The 18,417-nt window shown below is 50.3% G+C and overlaps 1 protein-coding gene across 1 annotated transcript; it reads left to right on the top strand.

Moving 5' to 3' along the window:
- The first annotated feature begins 5,173 nt into the window (after positions 1 to 5,173).
- LOC130839125 (carcinoembryonic antigen-related cell adhesion molecule 6-like) lies at positions 5,174 to 18,121 on the top strand. The gene is given in 9 exon segments (XM_057713008.1): positions 5,174 to 5,348; positions 6,282 to 6,641; positions 7,364 to 7,642; positions 8,041 to 8,185; positions 8,187 to 8,296; positions 15,532 to 15,646; positions 16,613 to 16,665; positions 17,450 to 17,491; positions 17,757 to 18,121. Coding segments are annotated over 8 exon segments (1,146 nt in total). The 5' UTR covers positions 5,174 to 5,284; the 3' UTR covers positions 17,470 to 17,491; positions 17,757 to 18,121.
- The last annotated feature ends 296 nt before the right edge of the window (positions 18,122 to 18,417 follow it).

Raw genomic sequence — 18,417 nt, 5'->3', positions numbered from 1 at the left:
AGCACCCCGCCCCTCCCCCGAAGCCGCGACGGGGCCCCCGGGGAGCGGCCCCGGCCCCGCGCTCCTTCCCTGGGCTCCGAAGGCCGGCCCTGCGCAGGGCGCGCCCGCACGTTCTCGCCAGGGACCGCGGGGGGACGCGGTGAACGAGCCAGAAGGGGAGAAGGCAGTGCGGCCCCAACCCCGAAGCGGAGGGCGCCGTGAGGGCGGTTAGTCCGAGGGCTGGCGATGCGGGTCTCGGCCCAGAGGCCCGTGTCCCCCGGAAGGGCTGGGCCGTCTCTCTCAGGACTGAGGAGAAGAGGGTCATCGGTGTCTCTCGGTGCCAGGGCTGCGCCTGCGCTTTGGGAGCGGGGAGGAGGCGCGGGATGGTATTTCTGGTGCTAACGGTAAAGAGCGGTTTCCCTGGGCCTCCCGAACCCAGCCTCAAGGGACGCCCTCACCACAGCGCTGCCACAGCCAAAGCCGCCTCACTCCCAGCGCCAGGAAGGTAGTCGAGTGTGTGCGCATGCGCGAGCCTCGAGCCTCCTCGGTTTCCCGCCTTTTCCCAGGCTCGAGCCACGCCCTCTACTGTGGCTCTCTCCCGCGAGGTCTTGCGCGGCTCCCGACCAGTGCGCAGGCGTTGATCACTCACATCTACCATCCACTCCCTTCCATTCTCGCCAGAAGGGAGGGCGCAGAGAAAAGAACCCTGAGACAGAACAATAGGACAACTAGAGGACAGAAGGCGGAGGAAAAGGCGGGCCTTCCTCCTCCACAGGCTCCCAGACAGAGCATTGACCTCAGGTACTGTCGCCCTGTTCTGGTTTCCAGTTGCCTGAGGACCTGGCTGGCCCATAGCCCCTAGAAGGAGGCTCAGCAGCAGCACTGTCTCCGGCTCCAGCGGGCGGGGTGCGTTCTAGATGATTCCTATGTGGAAAGTGTAGTGGGAAAATGACGCTGACAGACAACTCGTGAAAAGTCGGGGATTCCCTGCTGGAGAGACCCTCCCTGGACTCCCCACTACTTCTGCCCTAAGGACGCTTTGCCGCCTCAAGGGCTGCATTTGTTATTGGTCGTGGTCTCTTTAATGCTCGTGAGGGGGCGGGGCCAGGCCTCAGTCCTTAGCCGTGGGGGGCGGGGCCCGTCGTGGAGTGAAGCCAGGATCGCTCAGGGGGCGGGACCCAGAGAGGAGCAAGTCCGGGACTGGTGGTGTGGGGGCCCGACCGACAGTGATCTATAGCGAGGGTTGGCTTTTGGGGAGGAGCCTGGAGGCTGGAATCCGTGCAGGCCGCTGGACTTGCCCCGGGATCGTGGATCACATAGGGCTGATGGAGTAAGCTAGGGGGACGCGACCGCCTTGGCCGGTGAGGCCCCGGCCTCGCAAAGGGCCCAAGAGGGGTCCAAGAGCCGTAGGTGCCGGCGGTGGCTAAAAGGCAAAGCCAAAGTTGAGCGAGTGGGGGCCAGCAGCCCTGAAGGAGCTGTAGACATCCTGCGGGAAACCGGACCCAGTGCACTGACCCACTGGCCCATTGGCGCATGCTGGGTGGGTGCAGGGATAATCCTTGAGAGAAGCGGGTGATGTGAGAGGGAAATATCACACCCAGCAGAGGGACTATCGGACCTTGGGAGGATAGTCCAGAATGTGAGTTTCCTGTACCAGGATTCCTGCTCCCACTCCCGAATCGCTGTATGACCGTGGGCAAATACTGACCTCAGTGTTTCTAACGTGGGAAATGGTTCAAGCGGGATTTTCAGGTCTCTGACAGTCTCCTTTTTTTTTTTTTTTTTTTAATTGTTTGGCCTCCTCCGTGGGGCATGTGGGAATCTTAGTTCCCCAACCAGGAATCGAACCTGTTCCCCCTGTAGAGGAAGCGGGCAGTCTTAACCACTGGACCACCAGGGGATGATGGTGGTCTTGCAAGGATAATGGGGAAGAGGTTTAGAAGCTATTGTAGGAAAAGGAAGTTTAGAGGTGAGTCAGGGAAAGGTAGGAGGAAGGGGTGCCCCATAGTGGGGAATGCCTGGAGGAGGGGGTGCAGTACAGCTCCAAACAGTCCTGTTCCACCATCCTTCATTCAGTCCACTCATCCATTCGTTGTCAGTTCACCTGCCTCAGCCTGGCTGCCCTAGGACCTAACTTCCTGAGTCCTACTCCTAGGACTAAGGGGCCCTGGGTTGGCTTGAGACAGCCTAACCTTCACTTGGGAGAAGGGAGGGCTGTCACCTGGGTCCCCTAAGATGTTACATTATTTACAGATCCCAGGAGGCTGGAGAAACCGACAGACCAAGAGAGATGCTGCAAGCCTCAGGCAGAGGCACACATTAAATCCTTGCTGGATAAGGAGTATGTGTCGATCCAAGTGAGAACCCATGGAATTTTTTGTGCAGGAAAGACACTTGCATAGCCCTCAGCCCTGGAGACCCCAAACTTATCATCCTCCCTGTCATAAACATCATCATTAGCCGAGGATAGAACTGGAGTTGGCTCCAGACGCACACAGGAAGGCTCAGACAGGCTCAGAGCTCAGACTGGGCCCCGAGGCCATTCCCTGTCACACAGCAAGACACAGCCTCACAAACAGGACAGCGTGCCCAGAGGCAGTACAGACCATGGTCAAGAAATGGGCTTTGGAGACCTGGTTCCTCAGGCTATAAGGAGTAGAATACTAAATAGAGGCTTCCTCCTTCCCTGCTGCAACTTTCTGAGCTATAAAATGGGCATGATGATAGGAGTGCCTATCACTGGACTGTTGTGAGGTTTGGGTGAGTGTAGTAGTGTGTTTGGTCCTGTCACACAGCAAGCCCTCCGGAGGGGTGGAGGTTATCCTTCCTTTACCCCCAGCTAGACAGTGAGTTCACTGAGAGCAGGCCTGTGTCTGCCTTGTTTACCCCCACAATTGCAGAGCCTCGTATGCCAGGCACATAGGCACTCAAACATTCAGTTAATAAGTGAAGGAATGCGTGAACTGTAACATGGAGATAATAATAATCATGCTGCCCTTAGGGTTGTTGTGAGGAATTAGAATCCTCGTGCGCAGGGCCCCCTACCCAGGGCTGAGCCAGTCCCACTCACAAACCCATGGGCCCACCTACTCACAAAGGCTCATTCCCCCAAGCTCCTAGATTTCCCGGTCATTTCCTGAGGCCCTGCCCTGGTGCAGGCTCTGTAGAGTGAGTCAGACCCCAGCCCTGCCCCAAGGGCATCCAGGCTGGCTGCAGCGCTCCTCCCCAGTGGTTGGATCTTGCCAGTGACAGATGACACTCGTGTCACTATGATCACCCCGTTTCCCAGATGAGGACACTGAGGGAATGAGGGCATCTGGGCTTCCTTACCTGGCCAGTGAAGCCAGGGAGATAGCCACCCCCAGGTTCCTGAGGGCAGGGAGTGTGTGAGCTCAAAACTGCTATGTGCCCCGACCTTGATTCTGGACCCAAAGGCTCCAGTCACACATTTTTGTGCAGCAGACACTCAACAAACCCTCACCTATGCCAGGCCTGGTCCCTCAGTGGTGAGGACAGACTCATGTCTGAGCCAGGGACACAGACATTAATAAATGATCCCACGAATAAGATATATCTGATTATCTCAGTTTCTCATCTGCCAAACTGTGATGAATACAAGAGAGAAAATCCTGAGAACATAGGAGGGAGTCTTCCCAAGCAAGTGACATTGAACTCAAAGATGAGCAAGTGTTGATTGCTGGGCAAGAGGGGCACAGAGGGTGGAAAAGACATCACAGGCAGACCCTTGAGACCCAAGGAAGTTGCAGCTCACAGCACAAAGGGCACTCAGCAAGGGAGGGGAAGAGAGGAGGGGCTAGGCACCCAGAGGGCTTAGATGGTACGTGGGCTGGGAGGCCGTGTGCAGGATTTGGGGCTTTATCCTGAGAACGAGAGTGGGGGTGTTGAAGGGTGAGTGGTGTGCGACCAGATTTAAGTTTTAGAAAGATCCTCTGGCCGCTGTGTGGAAAAGACATGGAGAGGACAGAAACAGACAGACAGAATTGTTACAATCAACCAGAGGAGGGAGCAGTGGAGGCAGGAGAAGGTCCAGGTTCCAGTGTTTTCTGGGGTGGGAGATGGGGAGGATAGGGAACTGTACTTCATGATAGATTGGATGGGACTGGGAGGTGGCCAGTTTGACGCTCTGGGTTCCAGTTGGAGCAAATTGGAAGAGATGGGTACCAAACACACACACACATAAAAGATATGCGTCTTAGACACACAGACAAACACACAGAGACAAGATACTCACCTACAGCCATCCGATCTCCCAGCACTACTGTCCTCTCTTCCCAGGACACACAGGAAACCCTTCCCTTCACACCTGGGAACTGCAGCTCCTTCTGACACCTGGTCCTGGGTCTAGAAACAGACACCAGGCTGGTGACACTCAAAGGTGGAGGCCAGGTCCCCTCACAAGTCATCACTCAGCTTACCCCTTTCTCGCCTCCAGAGGCATCTCTGTGACCTTCCTTTTGGGAGTAAATCCAAACTTTTCAAATATTTGAGAACACTGGGAAGGCCCCAGGCACCTAGCTGGGTTTCTGCTTCACAAAGGGAAAGTATCACCAGGATATGGAGACCGCTGGGTGTCTGTGTGATGCTGACAGACCCCAGACCAGAACACAGCAGAGGCCAACACTGGGGTGGGTGGGGAGTGGCAGCCTCACTGGCATTGCAGAGTCTCAGCCAGGCTGGGCAACCATGTGACCTGGGCAACTGCTGAAGCAGCATTTCTAAGGTGTCACCTGGGCATTCGCTGTCTTCATGAAGTTCCACAGGTGATTCTCATGCACAGCATGGATGACATCCCTGTGACAAGGGTTCCTGATGCACTGTCCCCTTTCCCCAGGCTCCTGCCCCTAAGGGAAGGGCCAGGAGGAGATGAGAGGGCTGTGGGGGAGGCTGAGTGTGCATCCTGATCCAGAGCAGAGGGGAGCCCGGGACCCGGACACCCCAGGGCTGTGCTTGTCCAAACAAGCGTGTGTGTGTGTGTGTGTGTGTGTGTAGAATCACTGCTAAAGAGGGCAGAGGACTCGGCAGTGTCCAGGGAAGAGAAATATGGACAGAAGGGGAAGGAGGGCACTAGGGAGGAAAGGCTGAGAGGGGAGGGAGAGGGAGGGTCCTGGGCTGAGACCCCGCCCCCAGCCCATGTGACCCAGGGAAGTGCTCCTGCCCCAGGAAGAGGCCCAGCACAGAGGGAGGAAGGACAGCAGAGCTCACACCTCAGACAGCAGTGCTTGTGAGCATTTCTGGAGCTGAAGCTCTTCTCACAGAGGGAGGGACACAGCAGACAGCAGACACCATGGAGCCCTCCTCAACCCCCGCCCGCAGAGGGTGCATCCCCTGGAACAGGCTCCTGCTGGCAGGTGAGAGGGGAGAATCTTCATGGAGTGGGCAGAGGTGGGAGAGCAAGAGACTGGCTGGGGTCTCTGGGGGCGACAGGGCTCTGAGAGGGGACAGAGGGCTTCTGTTCGGACCTGAGAAGAGAGGACACGGGAGCAGGGGAAGGGGTGGGAGGGGGTTGAGCAACAGGAAAATCTCAGTGAGCTGGAGTTGGTGAGGGGGAGGAAACCTCAATTACTTAACGTTTTACAGGTTATTCTTCACTGAGCAGTAATTGTTGAAAACTGATAACAATACTAACAATTCATGTCAGGGTGTCACTCCAAAACACAAACAAACAAAAAACATAACCAGGAAGCTAAACATTGTCCTTACCCACCACCCTTAGAAATTTGACAAACACCAGGCAATGGAGCCCTGGGAACACCCACTCCTTCATCACCAGGTATTTGGAGCCTGGTCCAGGTACTGGGTTACAACCAGGATCAGACAAGTCTCTGCCCTCGCAGAGCTCATGTTCTATGAGGAGGAAGACACACAAGCAAGGAGATCTAGAATGTGCTGACAGGTGCTGACAAGTGTCATGAAGGAAACAGAGCAGGGCAAGGTCAGAAAGTGAAGACAGGGGTCTTTAGAGCAGGTGTCAGGGAGGGCAGCTCCCAACAGGCCCCTGAGTGTGAGCAGGTGTATGAGGGCAGCCAGGGAGTGAGCCAGGCAGACACCTGGGGACGCAGAGGAAATAACAACCTCAGAGGGGCTGGAGTAATGGGGGTCATGCTGCTGACCTTGAACCAGTAGGACACAGATACACAGACACACACACAGACACACACTCAATACAAAAACACACACCAAGGCTGAGGGATAAAGAGACCTGCTCCAGACCAAGGGACACAATTTTTCCATCCCAACACATAGGTCAGAATATTAATTGATTTATCTGTCTTCCCTCCTAGTCTCACTCTTAACCTTCTGGAACCTGCCCACCACGGCCCAACTCACCATTGAATCGGTGCCCTTCATTGCTGCAGAAGGGACGGATGTTCTTCTACTTGTCCACAATGTGACATGGGATCTTCTAGGCTATACCTGGTACAGAGGAGAAAGGGTAGAGGACAACCAACTGATTGCATCGTATAGAGTAGACACTCAAGTAAATACACCAGGACCTGCACACAGTGGTCGAGAGACAATATACCCCAATGGATCCCTGCTGTTCCAGCACGTCACCCAGAGAGACACAGGATACTACACCCTGCTCCTTTCAAAGAGTAGTTTACAGCCTGAAAGTGTAACTGGACAACTCCGCGTGTACGGTAAGTGAGTGATTCTTTTCTGACGGCCTTTTCTGACACCTGCAACCAGCACAGGGTCCACATGCAACACACTCAGCTGCTTTTATGAAAGAGGGAAGGGGTGAATTCTGTGGGTGTGTCCCCCACTGGAGGGAGAGGGAATGTTTGTGGACAGACCCCCCAGATCTTGCACCCAAATGCGGTCTCTGAAGAGAGTATGGGTCATTCACTCACCATCCCCTCCATCCTGCCTGTCTGCTCACTCTGTTCTCTTTTTATTTGTTGGACTCGGCTCTACCATTTATGGGGTCACTGTCTCATGCCAGTTGTTATCAAACACCTGGACAGCACTGCCCCAACTGCAGGCCCTGCAGCCTGAGTGATGAACTGATCTTTGGGCTTGCTCCTGGTCTCTCCATGTGTCTCTCTGCTCAGACCCCCAGGTCCCAGGCCTGGCTAGTCAATGAAGAACGAGGACAGGCACCAGTGGTCTCTGAATCCCATGCTGTTCTTTCACAACTAATTGACCCCAGAGGAAGTCTGTGCTTTCTCCCAGACACAGAGCAGGTGGCCTCACATCCTCTGAGCTCAGGTCTTCATGCATTTGTTTTGTGGTACATCGACCTGCCGATTCTTTAAGATGCAGGTTGGCTGAGAGGTGAGAGATGCCAACTCTGATTGAAGATGCTTGTAGAGGAATCACAGGTATAAAAGGGGCAGTGTTCTCTCTGTTGTCTACACAGCAGTGTTACCCACACCTGTCATCACCAGCAACAACTCCAACCCCAAGGAGCATGAGGGCACGGTAGTGTTAACTTGTGGACCTGAGACTCAGAACACCTCCTACATGTGGTGGATCAACAACCAGAGCCTCCCCAACAGCACCGGGCTGGAACTGTCCAAGGACAACAGGACTCTCCTTTTACTTAAGGTGACAAGGAATGACACAGGACCCTATGTGTGTGAAACCCAGAATCCAGTGAGTGTCGGCCACCGTGACCCATTCACCCTGAATGTTTTCTGTCAGTAGCTTCAGTGCCTCCTATGTGGCCTGAGCTGTCCTCCCAAATCCATGCTGCCAGAGGCCAGGCCACATCCATCCCTTTCACGACCAAGTACACAGACCTTCACCCCTGGATACCAGACTTCCTCTCCCAGGCAAATCCGGGCAGACCCAGGCTTGAGCCAAGACTGGGAGGGATTGGGCTGCTCTGTCTTGAGAGGCTCAGGGTTACCATCCTGTGATGGGAGAAACAGGGTAATGTCTCAGACCAGGACGAGTAAACACGAGAGGTTATGGTTGAGCATTTTACAACAAGGTTGTGACCTGAAGCAGAGGGACACTGTGGCCCTAATGTAGACCAGGAACTTTCCCTTCCCTCTGACTGCACCATGTGTGGATTTATGCTCTTTGCTCCAGATGGTCTGGACACCCCCACCATTTCCCCCTCAGACTCCTATTACCATCCAGAGGCAAACCTCAGCCCCTCCTGCCACACAGCCTCTAACCCAGCCATGCAGTGTTCTCGGCTTGTCAACAAAAGCCCCAAGCAATCCATACAGGAGCTTTATCCCCAAGATCCCTGCAAAAAATTATAGTGGATCCCATAACTGCTTTGTCCATAACTTTGTCACTGGCCTCAATAAAACCACAGTCAAGACTATCACAGTCTCTGGTAAGTAGCCTCTGGACCAGCAGTACCAAGCTTTGTGGCAGAACCTGTAGGTTTTCAGAAAAGAGTCCACAAGAAGTTACTTCCCAGCTTCCCGGAAATTACAAGCAAATCCCAAATCTGCCCCTGAACCCTTCCACTACCTCTCAGCAGACCCTTCTTCCCCTTGCTGTCTGATTTCTCCTGGCAGACCTGGAATGTGGGGAGGGGGCTCTGTTAGCCCCAGAAAGCCTCATGTATGAGGAGGGGCTTTGCAGACAGGAAAGGAAAAAGGGTCCTCAGGGTCAAGTTCCTTTTGTTTTTGTTAAATTGAAGAAGTGTATATTAATCTCTTACCAGATAAGATTTGCAAATGTCTTCTCCCAATCTGTGGACTGCCATCACTGCCTTGATTTTGTCCTTTGATACACAGAAATTTTCTTTTGATGCAATGCAATTTACCTATTTTTTTCTTCTGTTGGCTTGTGCTTTGGGTATCATATCTTAGAAATCACTGGCAAATCCAATTTCAAAAAGTTTTCCTCTATGTTTTCTTCTAAGACTTTTATTGTTTTGATTCTCATGTCAAAACTGGATTAGATTTTTTAATCTATCTTAACTGGTGCAAGGCAAAGGTCCAACTTCATTTATTTGCTCGTGGATATCCAGTTTTCCCATTACGATTTGTTGAATAGATTTTTCCCCATTGAATGGTCTTGGCATTCTTATAGAAATCATTTGACCGTATATCCCAGGGTTTATTTCTGGGGTTTCTATTCTATTCCGTTGGTCTGTATGTCTGTCTTTATGCCAGACCCACATTGTTTTGGATACTGTCGCTTTGCAATCACTTTGCCTTTTTTTTTTTTTTTTTGGTTGTGTCACATGGCTTGTGGGTTCTTAGTTCCCCCACCAAGGATCAAACCCAGGTGCTTGCCAGTGAAAGCATGGAGTCCTGACCATTGGACCACCTGGGAATTCCCTGCAGTCACTTTTAAAATCAGGAAGTATGAGTCCTCCAACTTTGTTCTTTTTCAAGATTATTTTGGCTATTTGGGGTCCCTTGAGATTATTTGCGAATTTTTGGAAATTTCGATATCTGCACAGTATCTCACTGGGGTTTTGATAGGATTTCATTGGACCTATGGTACTCCTTCGGTAATATTGTCGTCTTAACGATATTACATCTTCTCATTCATCCATGAACACAGATGTCTTTCCATTTATCTGTGATTCTTTAATTTCTTTCAGCAAACTTTGTAAGTTTTCATATAAATCTTTTCCGTCATCAGTTAAATATATTCCTAAGTATTTTATTCTTTTGATGGCATTGTATATGGAATTGTTTTCTTTTTTATTATTTATTTATTTATTTCATTGGCTGCATTTGGTCTTTATTGCTGCGCGCTGGCTTTCTGTAGTTGTGGAGAGTGGGGACTGATCTTCACTGCGGTGGGTAGGCTTCTCATTGCAGTGGCTTCTCTTGTTGCGGAGCACGGGCTCTAGGCGTGCGGGCTTCAGTAGTTGCGGAGCACAGGCTCATTAGTTTGTGGCTCACAAGCTCTAGAACACAGGCTCAGCAGTTGTGGTGCATGGGCTTAGTTGCTGCGTGGCATGTGGGATCTTCCCAGATCAGAGCTCAAACCCATGTCCCCTACATTGACAGGCAGATTCTTAACCACTGTGCTACCAGGGAAGCCCTGGAATTGTTTTCTTAATTTTCTTTTCATATGAGGTATTGTAAGTGTAGAGAAACAGAATTGATTTTTGTCTGTTGGTTTTTTATACTGCAACTTAGCTAAATTCGTTTACTACTTCTAACAGTTTTTTGTGGAATCTTTAGGGTTTTCTGTATATCTGCAATCAGACATAATTATACCTCTTTCCTACGTGGCCTGAGCTGCCCTCCCAAATCCACACTGCCAGAGGCCAGGCCACAACCATCCCTCTCAGGACAAAGTGGCCAGATCCTCACCTCTGGACACCCAGCCTGGCCATAACTTTCTGTTTCAGGCAAATTTGGATAGGCCCAGCCTTCAGCCAAGACTGAGAAGAGATGAGCTGCTCTGTCCTGAGAGGCTTAGGGTCACTACAGTCTGGCGAGAGAAACATTAATGAATCAGACTCAGGATGAGTGAACATGAGGGGTTATGTTTAGAATGTTTTAAGACAAGATTGTGACTGATGCAGAGGGACACTGTGGCCCTAATACCGAACAAGAATTTCCCTTCCTCTGACTGGCATCGTGTGTGGCTTTATCCTCTTGCTCCAGATGGCCCAAACACGCCCACCTTTTCCCCCTCAGACTCCGATGCAAACCTCATCTCTCCTGCCACACAGCCTCCAACCCAAGCACTCAGTGCTCTTGGCTTATCGACAGAAGGACCAAGCAACACACACAGGTTCTCTTTGTCCCCAGTCATACCATGTAATAGCAGATCCTATCTATATTCTCTGACTGGCCTGGATAGCAGCACAGTCAGAAAATTAGAGTCTCTGGCAAGTGGTCTCTGGAACATTTGGACTGACCCTCAGATGGAGATATCGCTGGTTTTCTAAAAACATCCTACAAGTAATTATTTACAAAACTGTGTCCCACAGAACAGTTCTCCAAAGTGAATAGTTTATAGGAGGACTAAGTGGACAGCCTTTTGCTAAAAACATAACCACTTCTCTCGAGAAATTTCCTTCATTGTGATATTCAGTCCACAGACCAGAAATAAAAGACTTCTTCAGATTAAGAAATCATTCAATTAGAATCTTGCCATGTCCTAAGGTCATTAAAACTAACTGGACCATCTTCATTCCCCACAGAATTATTTCACACAAAGGAACACCTTCCCTAATAATATAAAGCTGTTCTGCCCAAAACATGGAGAAGGCTGGAAAGCCTGCCTCCTCAACACACAGAGATGTATATACTGGATGAGAGGGCCTAATATTTATGAATTCACAGAAGACCTTAGGAAAGGGTCACAGAGAGGCATCAGAAAAAATTTCTACCTGATGATGAGGTGGACACCTGAGCTGAGAAGAGGTTCCTGGTGCTGATATTACGGAGCTGGCCAATACTACAGTGTTGTCCCAGCAACCAGGCAAGGCTCACCCTGAGATGATCTGGAGGTCAGGGGAGATGTGCAGTCATCTCTCTAGGACAGTCACCTGAACAAAGACACAGGGCCTTGTATAGAGGTCAGGACCTTCCTCTGAGACACATTTGCAGAGCTCACTGGACCCTGGGAGAGTCTGAGATCTCTGAGGAACAAGCATGCCCCAGGCTCCACAGTCACTCTCAGTTAGTCACATCCTCTCTATAGACCCAGTGGCACAGCCCTCCATCGCAGCCAGCAGCCCCACATTCGTAGACCATGAGGATACCGTGGTCCTGACCTGCCTCACAAATGACACTGGGATCTCCACATGCTGGTCCTTCAATGGCCAGAGTCTGCTATTCACAGAGAGGATGACACTGTCCCTGGACAACAGCACCCTCACCATACACCCTGTCAGGGGGGAGGATGCCGGGGATTATCAGTGTGAGGTCTCCAACCCAGGCAGTGCCAGCAAAAGTGACCCCTGTAGGCTGAGTGTGACCTGTGAGTAACCATCATTGTCTCTATGAGTTGTTAAAGTCTAAATCTCCTTTCTCTTGTATGTACAATGGTGTTTATGATGCACTTTAGAGAGTTTTGTGAATAGGCCATCAAATGAAGGCAGAAACCACATAGCAGACATGTACTCAGGCAATAAGGGTTCAAACTGCCCATTGGCATTGTTGTTATTACTGGCTACTGTCACACTCAACTCCAGGTCCCTCCACATGTCTCTCTCAGTTGCACCATTGTCTCTACAGTGGAAGTGACACCATTTCCTCACGGGATGGGCAGTGGTTGTCTGTGATGACGGGTGGGGTTCTTGAGTACTGTGCCTTGCTCAAGATAAACTCCTATGATTGTGTGTTCTGTATTGGTCTGTTAGGTCTCATTGGGCTACAGTGCTTTCACGCCCTCTATTTCCTCACTGAAATTCTGTTTGCCTGCTATCTCCATCATTGAAAGTGGGTGTTTTAGTCTCACTCTTATGATAGGACTGTCTATTTCTCCCCTCATTTCTGTCAATTTTTGATTCACAGCTTTGATACTGTGTTGTTAGGTGCATATATGCTTATTATTGTTAGATTTCCTTGATGAATGGAAACTTTAATTAATATGTACGGTCTTTTTTGTCTCAAAAACTTTTTTTAGTTTAGAGATTATAATATCAGACACAGACAGAGTGACCCCAGTTCTCTCTTTTTTACTATTTCTAAGAAATATCTTTTGCCAATCTTACTTCCACCTTCTGTGTCTTTATATCTAAAAGAGTCTCTTGAAGAGAGCGTAGAGATGGGTCATAATTTTTGTGCATCCTGTCAAGCTCTGCCTTTAATTTTTTTAAGGGTCAAACTATCTGTGATTCAAATACTTACTGATAAGGAAGAGCTTCTGCCATTGAGCTCTTTGTTATATGTCCTACATGCCTTATTCATTAATTCCTCTGTTACTTCTCTTTCTTGTATTTGTATGATTTCCTTTGTTATGTGTCCTTTTGATTCTGTCCTTTCCCTTTCCACATATATTTTAGTTCTTTTCATAGCAGTTAAGTTGAAAATGACAGTTAACATCTTAAACATATATCTACCTAGTTGGAATAACACCAACTTAGATTGCATAATATACAAACACTGTGCTCTTAATATCTCCATTCCTCCCATTTTATACTATTATTCTCATAGATTTCATCCATCCTTATACATTGTGTGCCATTACCATTGATTTATACATATTTTTATGCACTGCCTTTGGATTCAAAAAGGAAAAAAGAGGAATTACAAAAAAGAAACAGTAATACTGGCTTTAATAACAGATTTACAAATGGAGTGAATTTAACCACTGTGTTTCATATCTTTCTATGGGTTTAAGCTACTGTCTAATGTCTCTTCATGTCACCTTGAAGGATTCCTTTTACCGTCTCTGAGGAATAAACAACCTTGCTTACTGTTTATCTGGGAATGTCTTAATTGCTCCTTCATTCTTAAAGGAGAGTTTTTCTGTATAAGCTTTCTTGGTTGACACTCTTTCTTTCAGGACTTTAAATAGGTCATCCCAATACCTTCTGGCCTCCGTGGTCTCTGATGAGAAACAGGCTTTTAATGTTAATCAAGATCCTTTGAAATGGGAAGTCACTTCTCTCTTGCTTCTTCAATCATTTCCTCTTTCCCTTGGCCTTTCAACAATTTGACTATAATGTGTCACATCTTGTATATCTTTGAGTTATCCATCTTGGAGTTCTTTAACATTCTTTGATGTGGATTCATCTTTTTCAGTTTTGAAAATGTGAAGTCATTATTTTTGTAAATATGTTTCCTGTGTTTTCCTCTCCCTCTTCCACTTCAGGACCTGCCATACTGGTCTGTCTGTCCACCTGAGGGAGTGCCGCATATCCCTTTGGCTGCATTCACTTTTCTTCATTTTGTTCTTCTTCTACTCCCCAGACTAAATAATTTCATTTTTCTTATCTTCACATTCAGTGATTCCTTCTTCTGCCTGCTCAAAGGTGTTGTGGAACCCAGCTGGTAAATTATTAATTTCAGCTCTGATACTTCAGCTCCAGATTTTCTTCAATCCTGGATAAATAATTTAATAAAGAGCAAGAACATGTCCTTCTTGAGAAGCAGGTTCCCTTCAGACAGGCCCAATATGGAGACAGCCATCCTTTCAATGCAAGGCCACCAGTGTTTTAGACATGGACGCTGATCATAAAGTGATCTGAGTCAATCTCAGACAAGCACATCGGGGAAAGGAAAACACAGGACAGAGGGGAGGCCAGTTGTGGACCTTGGAGAGGAAGGTGATGGTGGCTCATTCCAAGGAGCGCTCAGATGGCATCAATCAAGGAACTGGCCTTGTCCGCACGTTGACATTCACTCTTCCCCCTCTACATGATCAGGAGCCAGACAAGGATATCGCCCTCTTCAGTAGTCCAGCCCTTCCCCTCAGAGCTGCCCTGAGAGCCTCCAACCTGGGCCCAAACAAGCCGAATGATGTAAGAACATGCATCCAGTGGTCAGTCAATCAATGACCAGAGTTTATGGCTCCTTGAGGGGATGATGTTGTCCTGGGACAATCAGCAGTGTCAGGAGGAGGATGCAGGCTCCCATCAGTGTGAGGTCTCCCCTGAGTCAGTGTCTGCAGATGTGACCCCATCTGTCTGACTGAGCACTATGAGTGACCCTCAACACCCATACATCTTCCCTTGTAATTTCACTGGAAGTGGGTGTGTAATGAATGCAAGTAATGAGGATGTGGGTAGTTTTCCTTCAGAGCATGTAGAACAACGTGTTAAGTGTGGAAGACTAGCTTAGTAGCTAACCTTGCCACTGTTTGGTTATTATTTGTACCAGCTGATTCACTGTGGGCAAGACCCTCAACCTCCTATGCCTCAGTTTCCTCATCTGTAAAACTTGAAGTGAACAGCTTGATGTTAGGGCTGTTGTGAGGCTGTTTATTAGGATGTTGATGAGATGAAAGCCCTTACACAGGGTCCTGCACAGAGTCAGCATGCAAGAAATGTTTTTAGCTAGTATTATTTTTTAACATTATTGTTATTAGCTGTAAAGTCAATCAGGACCCTAGTTAAAATTATGCCTTTATCAATTCCCAGGTGTATGCTTTCATTTGATTCACTCAAGCCTACGTCTCTCAGATCTGTCTGCACCCTGGGGATGACATCCCCTTCCTCACGGGGATGGAAGGATCAGAGCAGATGGATATAAAGGATTTCCCACTGTGTCCGCCACACAGAAGGGCCTGGAAACAGTTGGCTAATATTATTATTACTAATCAGTGTTGAGTGGACTGGTAAGGACCTGCCCTCTAAGGGAGATGAAAGAAGAAACAAAGAAAAGGGATATAATGTGAGAGGAAAAGGGACCTTAAAAAGAAAATGAACGGGATACGGAACTGGCTACATGTGAGAGCATGTAGAGATAGAGGAAGTCCAAGGTTTCAAGTGTAAGGAACAAGAAATGACGCAACCACCTGCAGTAAGAGAGTCGAGAGGACGTTGTGACAACAAAACACACACACCATACACAGACCTCAGAGCATTTCCTTCCTCCCTAAGCAGGCCCTCTCCCAATAAGGCTTCTCATGGTTTCCCCTCCAATGGACTCGGGCTTCCATTTCTCCTCTCTCTTTCTCTTCTCCTTTCAGGGCAAGAAAACGCCCCAGCCCTCAGTGTGGGGGCCATCGTCGGCATCGTGATTGGGGTCCTGGTTGTGGTGACACTGGTGGCTGCCCTGACGTGTTTCATTTTCCTGGCAAGGATGTACAGGTATGATGGCATTTCCAGGTGCTGTTCGTGTCCCCAGGTTGGCCCTAGTCCAAGAGGAAGGACACACCATCCTCCGATTCTGGGCCTGGTTCTCCACAGCCTCCCCACTTCCCCATGGATATCCCCTCTCATCCAACCAGCTCCTCCCTCACTAGATGCTGACCTTCGGCAGCTTCCTTAACACCTTCCACATCTATAAGTTAACACAATGAAGATGCCCCCGCCTCCGCCACCTCAGTGTTGTCCTTGCTCCCTGAGCAAACCCACAGCTGGGCTGGCAAGTAGTAGGTACTCAGAAAAAGATACCTCTTCCTGTTTATTTAAGTCCAGCTACCCTGATGAGGGGGATTCACAATCTCAGGATCTGAGGGTCATCCTGGCCAAGGTTAGAAGACAGCAGAGAGTGGAAGTCTGGACAGGCCAGGTGGGGTGAAAAGCCCTCGTGTGGCAGATGCAGTAATGACAGCCCGATGTGTGAGACAGAAAAATGTGCCAGGACACAGGCATTGGGGTGTCCTTTATGCCTGTTCTCCAGGCAGATGGTTACAGAGAACAAGGCCACGGTCACATTCTAGCATCTCCTGGCCTGAGGACAGGTGGCCTCAGTAGTGGCAATGCATTCAGTGAGACATTGGCTGCCCAATTTTTCTCCCCAGGCACTGGCCCTCCTCTCTTCTGTGGGCCTGATCCTTCCAGTCAGTCAAAGCGTTTGGACTGATTCCTTTCCTGGGGCCTTGGTCCTTTTCTTGAGCCACTTTCTCCTGCACCCCATTAGCCAGTGGGTCCTTCCCCCTTAAAGGATGTTCCTCATCTTCCTTACCGGACCCTCCCCTCCTAAGCAGCACTGGTAGAGAACGAAAGTCTCCACCCTCTGCTTGGAAATAGGGATCCTCCCTGTCCCATGTTCTGACACCAAAGCTGTGACCTCGCTCTGCACCCCTCACAAATAAGCCTTGCCTTTCCTAGACCCGGTTGCCTGCACAACAACAGAGAAAACTGGCGCCCAGCGTCCAAGCCAGGTGAGTGACTGTTCAACCCAGGACAGCTGGGAGCCCCTGCTGGTGCCCTGCCCTGTCAGCTCCTGCCTGCCACCCCCAGGGCCTCTGGCCCTCTCCCTGGGGTTTCAGCACAAGGGACCCCCACTGGCTAGTCTCCCACACTATGGGATCTGAGCCACGGGCCACCCCCTCACCCTCACTGGACCCTGAAATTGCCAGAGGGTCTCTCCCGTGGTGGTGATCCTTCACCCATGGTTCTTTGGAAGTGGGACCCCCAGCCTCTCCTGCTTGGATGGCCCTAAGCTTCCTCACAGCCCTGGGTGCTAACTCCTGTCTCTGCTCCTAGGACATGGTCCTTCAGGCAGCTCTGTCTTCCTGGTAAGCACATGCCTTCCCTGTCCCTTCACCCCAGGGTCCTGGCTGCACAGGCTCAAGGCAGGGGGACTGTGCAACCCTGCAGCACAGCACAGACACCCTTCACCCCAGAGTAGCCAGGGCAAGGCAAGTCTCACGTAGCCAGGAGCGGGGCCCACTTCAGGGGCAGGACCACCCACCACCTTATCCTGAGGCTTCCCTGGTTCCCCTCACTTGGCCTCAGGAGAGCCCTGGAGTCCATTCAGGACCAGAGGGGCACGGGGGACATGAAGCAGGGGTCTCAGGCTAACAAGGGTGGGAGATGCGGCATAGACGGGGTTTGGGGTAGCGGCTTCAGGCTTGGAGGCGGCTGCTAGGGAGGCAGAGCTGGTCACTCCTAAGAAATGACTCTCTTTCCCTGTCCCCTGACCCCACTCTCTCCGCTGCCCAGGGCTCCTTGTCTGGTCCTAGCCCAGCGGTTTCCATCTACCAGGTGAGTGTGGGGATCCATGTTTTGGTCCCAGAAGCCCAAGGGGCCCTGGGAAATTCCCCCAGCATGCCTGGCTGTGTTTTGAGGTCTAGGAAACAGCAGCAAAAATGGTAAAAGGGATGAAGAGGAGGGAGGGGTATGGAGCCAGAAAACCTCCAACACAGCCAGGGCCCCCAGAGTGCAACCCTGGGGGCCCAGGGCCGGAAAAACCCTGGGACAAGCTTTGAGAGGGTTACATGTGGTCAGAGGCCTCTTCTTTCTTTTCCAGGAATTACAACACCCCACCAAAGACATTTACTGTGGGATCAACCACAAAGCAGATGTGGCTTCTTAGCTGTCTCCAGGAACTTCTCCTTTAGGGCTGTGGGAAGAGTGCACATGAGACCTCAGAGGCTGGTGGGGTCAGGAGGTGGAGCCTGAGGCAGAGAACCAGATCTGAACCCTGAGGATACTCGGGAACCTGGGTCCAGGGTCAGGGTCCCCCTGGATCACTGGAGGCCCTGACAGGCTGCCATGAGCCCTGGATGGACCAAGACTCAGGCTCCCATTCCCACATTTAGCAGTGGCCTAACAGGGCAAGGGACTTGGCCTGTGACCCACTGTGGACCACCTGAGAGATCTAAATAAAGAGCACCTTCCCCTCATTTGCGCTTTACTGTTCATGGGATCTTGTCCAGGAAGAAATTCACCTGAATCTCTGTTCCATTCTCTGCTGGGCCCCATAGGGAAAGTATTAGCTCTAAGTTATCCCCACCTCCCCATCTATTCCCTGGGAGAGAGAATGGCTGAGTGTGTGGTGAATGGGGGACCATGCTAACAGGAAAGGAGGATCACAAGAGCCCCTGTTCAGCCGGGAGGGCACTTCCCTGTCCTCACACTGCCCTTGGGTCACGGACACCTCCCAGGGTGTGCTCCTTTGCAGATGCTCA

Source organism: Hippopotamus amphibius, chromosome 16 (genome assembly GCF_030028045.1).
Source record: "Hippopotamus amphibius kiboko isolate mHipAmp2 chromosome 16, mHipAmp2.hap2, whole genome shotgun sequence".
In the NCBI taxonomy this organism is placed as follows: domain Eukaryota; kingdom Metazoa; phylum Chordata; class Mammalia; order Artiodactyla; family Hippopotamidae; genus Hippopotamus; species Hippopotamus amphibius.
This window is presented reverse-complemented; position numbering and strand designations above follow the sequence as displayed.